The 7,447-nt window shown below is 38.4% G+C and overlaps 1 protein-coding gene across 1 annotated transcript in view; it reads right to left on the minus strand.

The window, feature by feature from the left end:
- The window catches only part of LOC107687842 (vam6/Vps39-like protein), a 32,066-nt gene extending 26,569 nt beyond the window's left edge, over window positions 1–5,497 (minus strand). The window contains exons 1-9 of the mRNA XM_016485322.1: window positions 4,904–5,497; window positions 3,755–3,820; window positions 3,589–3,653; window positions 3,170–3,212; window positions 2,746–2,840; window positions 1,986–2,084; window positions 1,810–1,902; window positions 1,293–1,476; window positions 283–403 (exon numbers count right to left, since the gene is read on the minus strand). Of these exons, the coding sequence (XP_016340808.1) occupies window positions 283–403; window positions 1,293–1,476; window positions 1,810–1,902; window positions 1,986–2,084; window positions 2,746–2,840; window positions 3,170–3,212; window positions 3,589–3,653; window positions 3,755–3,820; window positions 4,904–4,976 (839 nt within the window). The 5' untranslated portion in view covers window positions 4,977–5,497. The remainder of the gene's footprint in view (window positions 1–282; window positions 404–1,292; window positions 1,477–1,809; window positions 1,903–1,985; window positions 2,085–2,745; window positions 2,841–3,169; window positions 3,213–3,588; window positions 3,654–3,754; window positions 3,821–4,903) is intronic.
- Window positions 5,498–7,447: the final 1,950 nt, after the last annotated feature.

Below are 7,447 nucleotides of genomic sequence, written 5' to 3' on the forward strand. Positions count from 1 at the left end.
TTTATGGGCTAATTTTCATTTTTGGGTGAACTAACCCTTTAAGTAAGACCTTCTACTCAAATAGGATGCATCTGCAGGTCTGTTTCAATGGATCATAGGTAAATATCTGCTTCATTGAACACAAGTGGGAACTGATTCAGACAGTTTTGCTAATGAAAAAGAACCTGATTCATTCACAAATAGGACATTACCATATTCTTAACGAATGGTGGAAAATAAGAGGAACTAATACATGATAGCTGAAATGCTGTGAGGGAAAATGTATTGATATAGAGGTCTCACCCAGCGGAGGTGATGAAGCGCGGTCTCTGCAGTTCTACGCTCTGCACCAGCAGTCTGGGCTCAAGCGTGCGGATCTCCACATAGCGTGGCAGCACTGCGATGATGTACGGTGGCTGGTGCTCTAATGAAAGACATGTGAAAACAGACTTAGAAATGACTTGAAAAATCAGTAGAAAGGATTTGAAAAAAGGAAAAGGTGTTAAAAAGTGCTGACAGGTCTGTACTCTTTTTGTTAGCATGAATTTTGTGCATGTTGGGTGTTCTTAGTTTGTGGAAATCTGTGGATTTTTCTGCAGGCACAGATTCTGTGTGGGTTGGTCATAAATCAATATTAAAACAGCTCTTGCATTCATTCATTTCCATGAATCAGTTCAGATTCATTTTAATGAATCAATTTGTTTGTATCAAGTTTTCAAAATGTTTTAATAAAAATAGATATAGGTAAATATTGCGGTTTACTACACATAAGTAACTTTATTTCATGGTAACAATGTATGTCATGACATTGTTATTTTTTCAGGAAACAAAGTTGTTATGAGACCAAAATATTAGATACCAGTGAAATTTCACAATTCTCGAAACCAATTCTGATACCAAATATTTTCTTTTCCTTTATTAAAAAAGAAATGACGTTCAATTATTGAATCATTGCTATTATTATTATTAACAACAGGTGAAAGAAATTATATTATGTTAGGTGTGTTTTGCCACCAATTTGTTTTTGTTGTGCTATATATAGTAAGCTTGTGGATACTTGATTGTATGTGACATTGATGAGATTTTTAACTTTTTTTTTGCTCATTATTGCTACATTTTTAACACAAATGTGAATTACAAATTAAAAATAGCCATGTTTATTTTTGAGATGGCAATTGGACACTAGTTTCCTTGATCATCTGACAAGTCGTTCACATTGTTTTATCATTGACTGAACTCGTGAACAAACATGTTCGGTAAGTTGCTAATGAGTACATGAGAATCATGTTTGTTAAGACTGACATCATACATACCCATTGCAACAGGAATGTCCGTCCAGTTAAGGGCACATTTCTGAGTGCAGACGCCTTCTTCGTTTAAAACAACCGTGAGGTCATCCTGACCCACTGCAACCTTCCCATCAGCCAGCGGGGCCACCAATGGTTCCAGCTGTTTCCCTGTGGGAAACAGTTCTTTGACTGTGCCACGTCCATCCATCTGAAGAGAAAAGTCACACGATTAACCCCAAAAAAATACTAATGTGAGTGAATATCCATATTATGATACATTCAGCTGCAGAATTTGAGAGAGAATCTGGTCTCAGCCTCAGATGGCACTCCCACAGTCTGCTCACTGTCCATCTGATATATATTGTAAATAAAACCAGAATTCAGCAAGCTTCAATTTGGTTTTTATCAGTCTAAGAGGAAACAAAATGGTTTGTTTCACTTGCCCTAAAGGGCCACATTTGTGTTGCTGCTGGCTAACTTCTGACAAAACTGCAATGCAAACTACAATATTCATAAGCAGAACTACATTTTTTTGACTTACCCGGATCAGATAGTAGTCTCGTTTGAAACCCACACATATGGAGTTCTCACACCAAGCCATGGACTTGGGAATGTCTGGAGCGGTGACATCCCCCTGCAAAAGTGACCAAACATGATTTAGGCTAATCTTATGGTTTACTACCAATATTTCATTTCTGTGTTTCCAAGCCTCAAGACCTGTAATTCATGGAAATCTCTGTCCTTCCAGTAATACAGCTGAATTTTCCTCTTGACGGCAACACACATGCGCAGTTTGGCCTCGCCAGAGCTGGACTGCTGAAGAGGGAGAGAAAGAAAAAGAAAAATCAGATCTGGGGTTCAGAGCATTAATGGACAATTGAACCCCTCAATTGGGGTTTTTGAACCCCTCAAGTCACACTCAAGGCCCTGATATACTGTACTTCAAAATCAAGGGCAATCAGAGAACGAACTGTTGTGATGTAATTTCAAACAAAATTAGACCAAAACGTGATTCAACAAGTTCATTCCGGCTGGTAAACACCTTCAAACTACCACTGGGGCCCGTTCTTCATACGTGGGTTACTCAGTTAGCTGGATTTTACTGTTGACGATTTGACAAGATCCAGGATTGTTCGGTTCTTCAAAGCTCATCCTGGGGTTGCTGTCATTGCAACAGGTCCGTAAGCTCAAAGCTGCTTGGGAGCAGACTTATTTCATGTAAACAGGAATAGATTGCATCTTTTTAAGCGGAGATGATACTTAAAGTCTGTCCAAGTCACTACTTTTTTTTTTTTGGAATGAACTTTAAGCAACTGTGGCTGTGATTTTTGGTTGATATATGAAGTTCTCTTCACATTCACACAGGTGTCTTAGCAGAGCAACTTCAGGCATCAACATGTTCCATTAACATTTCACAAACACAACTTTTTGGGCCGCTGCATGCAAATAAACAGGCCAGAGTGATTCTTTAACCTACCTGCAGGTCACAGGCAAACAGTGTGGCCCCTCTGGCTTTGGACACCACAGTTATCTGCTGGAACGTGAGCAGGTCGTGAACGTGGATGTTATTTTCTGAAACAAAAGAGGGCAATGATACTGCTGACACCAAAACTACAGAGTTCCTTAAGATACTTTACACTACACCACATCAATTTGATCGATGATATAAGTTCCTCAAATGCAAGCCACAAAGAAAGCATATATGACAACACATCATATGACAATGACTATGTTTAGGCAGTATTGCTATTAACCTTATGTAAACCCAATACTCTGATCAAACTGATGCGATTGAGCTCAAAAATACAGTATGTGGCATATGGCGATGTCAGTTACAATAAACAGGCATGTGCACATGTAAATGTAGTCATTGACTAAACAAATCTGGAAAAAATACTTACCCAACAGACTAACCAAAATCTTGTACTGTGACACCACAAAAAGCTGAGAGAGGAAACAGAAAAACAAATGTTAGAAGCAGCAAACAATAGTCTTTCCTTTAGAGACTTTCACCACTGTCATTATTATCCCACCCTCATGATGTACGCTATGTACAAAAAGGACATTTTTGAAGAACCTTCATGCAGTTTGCCCATAAAATCAGTTTAATGTGACCATAGATGTCAAATTCCAAAAAGGACCCAAGAACACCATAAACATAGTCAATGAGACTTGTGGGTTATATTTATAAGTCATACAGTAGCTTTGTGTGAGAAACAGGCCTAAAGTGAAGTATTATTCATGGATGTCACAGTGGAACAACATAATGGTGTGTAAATAATAACAAAATTTGGGTCGACTAATATCCATCTGTGCATACCTGCTGGATCTTCTTTGAGAAGTTCTTATTGGATTTCTCTAAAGTAACTTCAAACCTGTTTGTACCTGTGTTTAAAAAAAAAGAAGATTATCACTTAAACTTGAATAATCACTTCAACAAATGATTAATGCTAAATATAAGCGCAGATGCAACAAAAACTATGCACCTGCATCTTTCTTGATCCTGTACAGAAGGAGATGGCCTGGTTTGGTCCCCACAAGGAGCCAATCATCTACAAACACAGTACGATTATCGGCAAAGTTTTACAAATAAGTTCATGGAACTCGTTTTGCAGTATAATTCAGAATTAAGAAGGCCAGTTTTACAGGTCCAAACATTCTCAAGTTGCTTGACCATTTTTTATCTATTAATTTATTTATTGATTACCTCAGTGTATTGGTAATGCAAAATGTTTTTTTTATTATTATTATTTTGTCTAATTGTATTTATTTATTTAGATTTTATTTTATTATTTTATTTTGTGTGGGTGTATGTTATGGCCCACAACAAACTTTGGTTGGACGTTTACGGAAACCTTAATATCTCAGCTAAGTATGGTCCAAGCTCTTTGGGACAGAAACTGATCTCTAGAGCACATTTCAGGGTACACGTACATGAACATAAGGAAATATTTTGCATATTCAAATGTCATGATCAAGATTGCGCAAAGTTTCACTTTTACTTTACCGGACCACTTGAGATGGATTGACCTAAGAGACCTTAAGATACTCCTTGTGTGATCTAGTAGAAGACATTGATTAACATGGCTCTAATAATCACACACCCTCAATATGTAGATGTACAAGCCAACCTCATAACCTGTACTTTACTGAACTTTCAGTTCCCTGCTGGAATCTAGTCTAAACACCTACAATCATACTACACTTTCAACACCTTGAGAGCTGCTTAACTAATCAAACATCTGTTGTTCAGTCAGATAGTGGAATAGTTGTGCTTTCTCTGGCCATGACTCAAAACCTGCTGATCTGTCAAACTAGACATTGGTTTTGCATGTTTCTGAGTCAGCTGACCAGCTTCTTTTTTGCCAGGCAGCTCATCAGCTCGTGAAACAAAACCAGAGAAAGGACATTTGATCAAGAAGTATTCAACAAACTCGATCCATATTGACCAATGAAATCTGTCTAGGTAGAAATACTAGACGCTCATACCATGTATGCGGCTAAAGAAATGTTGTTGACACAGTCAGTTTGCAACGCACAAGGTTTTGAGACGCAGTCATTATCAACAACAGCGATACTCCATACGAGTGTTAAAGGTGTCTAAATGAAGGGAGCTGAAGGGAAGCAGAACTCACCCCAGGCCGCCAGACAGTCAATCTGGAGGGGTAATTTCTCCAGGATAGGAACTGGTTCGTATGCGTCATGCATACTGGAGCTCTTATGGTCGACCAAACACACGTAGATAAATCACCCAAAATGATAAGACAGAAAATAAAACACCCTGACCACTGTATAATCTGCTGGCAGTTGACAGAACAATAGTTAACAAACAGAAAATAAGAAATTAACTGCTACACAACAGTTATATAGATGGTTGACGTCTCTGTTAACCAGCTTGACTCTTGTCAAATGTCCCAGAATTGTCCCACTCCATCCTTCTTGAGTCCCGTGTCCAAAAAGAAGTAAGGAAACACTGAAACGCTTGTGTTCTGTTGTGTTGTTAATGTGTCATGAGCAGTTGGCTAGTATGTAGCTTTCATATTTCGCCCTTAAATCTCGCCAAACACCGATCCGCGATGCTCAGGTTCCGGATGTATTTCATCCCATTGTCCTGCGCGATGCTGTGGTTTATTTCGGGCTTTACTGTCCGTTAATGTGAACTGATATCTGCCTGGATTCCGCGTTTGACAGTGAGCTGTATGTGCTGCGGGAACTTCCTGGAGCCGTGACGAGCACGTGACCGCGAGAGCTCAGGAGAGTTCCATTAAAGGGGTCATATGATGCGATTTCAATTTTTCCTTTCTCTTTGGAGTGTTACAAGCTCTTGGTGTATAAAGAAGATCTGTAAAGTTGCAAAGACTAAAGTCTCAAACCCAAAGAGATATTCTTTATAAAAGTTAAGAGTCAGCCACGCCTACCTAAAACAGCTCATTCAAACACGCCCCCACATGTCTACGTCACGATGTGGGAAGATTTGCATAACGCCGCCCAAATGTTCACGCAAAGAAAGAAGGCGTAACTTTTATTCTCGCTGTAGTATTGTTGCCGCCGCCACCATGTCGTGAAGAGCTGTGTGTTTCATTGTGAAAGCGAAACTAATAATGTTCTTTTTAGCAGCATCATATGACCCCTTTAAAAACAACACAAGTGAAGGCGCCTGCACTCTGCTTCCACAGATGATTGACATTCCACGCATAAATCCTGCGCACAAACATATAAAAGGCACTTTAAAATGCTCTGAAAGGAAGTGTCATGTAAAGATCTTAGGTATTAATATATTTATTTAATTTAAAAGATTTCTTAAAAGTATTATTTTAATAGGATCACAGTTTTCTCAGTTTCCCACAGAGATCCAGTGTGTTTGGGACCCACTGGTGTAAAGTGCTTGAGTGAATGTACTTAAGCATCTTTTTGGCTGCTTTGTAGTTTTATTGAGAATCAAAGATATTCGCAACTTTTACTTTCTACTTGACTACATTTTTGAACAAGAATGTACTCTTTACTCCAATACATTTGTAATGAGTAACATTTTGCACGGCACCTAACAGCTACAAGAGTGATATTGCCATCTACAGGGCACTGAAGGTACTATATCTTGTGGGTTTTGCCCTTAAAGGCACAACATGTAAGATTTTTTTATTAAAATATCCAAAAATCACTAGATGCGGTCGACTGTGGCATAATAAAAGCTCCGCTACTAGTAAAGGCTAGTAAAAAAAACGTAATTTTACAAATTTTTTTTGAAGATATAAAGGAGATATTAGGATATGAACTCAGAATTTCTTGCAATTCTGACATTTTTCTCAGAATTCTGTTTACATCTCTAAATTCAGTTTTTTTTTTCTTCCCTGGCTTGGAATAAGAAAGAAAATAGGTAACTGCAACTTTTTATCTTATAATTCTGACTTTTGCAGAGTTATATCTCTCAATGTGAACTTTTATTCTCATCAGAAAGAAATTGAGTTTATATCTCACAAATCTGTGTTTATAAACACAATTGCAAGGAAAAAAAGTGAATTAAAAGACAAAAAGTCACAATTACGTTTAATATTTGAACAAGCTTCCATAAACTTTGTCTTGACGTTCCTTTAGTTATTATTAAAAAGGACAGAAGATGTGGTTTTTGTGTATATTATTTTGTGATACTGTCATTCAAACGGATAGTTAGACTCAGCTAATTCGTCTGCTGCTTGAAATCTGAATTATGAGATTCCATGAGAACAAATCCTATGTTTGTTCAGAACTCGTGTCTTGTCACAGCAGTTCCTGGACTGCATGTGGGTGGAGTAACAGGCCTGGAGGTTCTCTGATATGAGGAGCAGTTTGCTCAGCTGTCACTTCTGAGAGCCTCATGTCACTCTCACACCCTAATGGCTACAACTGAGTAAGCGAAGAGGTTAAATATAGCTCAGCAGCAGTGGAGCTGCACACAATCACTGATAGAGCAAGCATGTGCAGCGCTGCACCTCTTGTCCCTGGAATAGAATACAAACTTCACTGTCCCTGGTTGTGACTCATTGATCTTACAGCCAGCCTAACGACTCACATTCAGTCATACTTTCTTTCACTTGTTGACTCTCGGTTTGAAGCACCTGCTTCTCAGTATAGATCTTACAAAGGAAACATCTTTGGGTAATGGGTACCACTATTAGAAGAATGGTTCTGGAGTCTGGAGCATA

This window comes from Sinocyclocheilus anshuiensis, unplaced genomic scaffold (genome assembly GCF_001515605.1).
Source record: "Sinocyclocheilus anshuiensis isolate Anshui unplaced genomic scaffold, SAMN03320099.WGS_v1.1 scaffold197, whole genome shotgun sequence".
Classification (NCBI taxonomy): Eukaryota; Metazoa; Chordata; class Actinopteri; order Cypriniformes; family Cyprinidae; genus Sinocyclocheilus; species Sinocyclocheilus anshuiensis.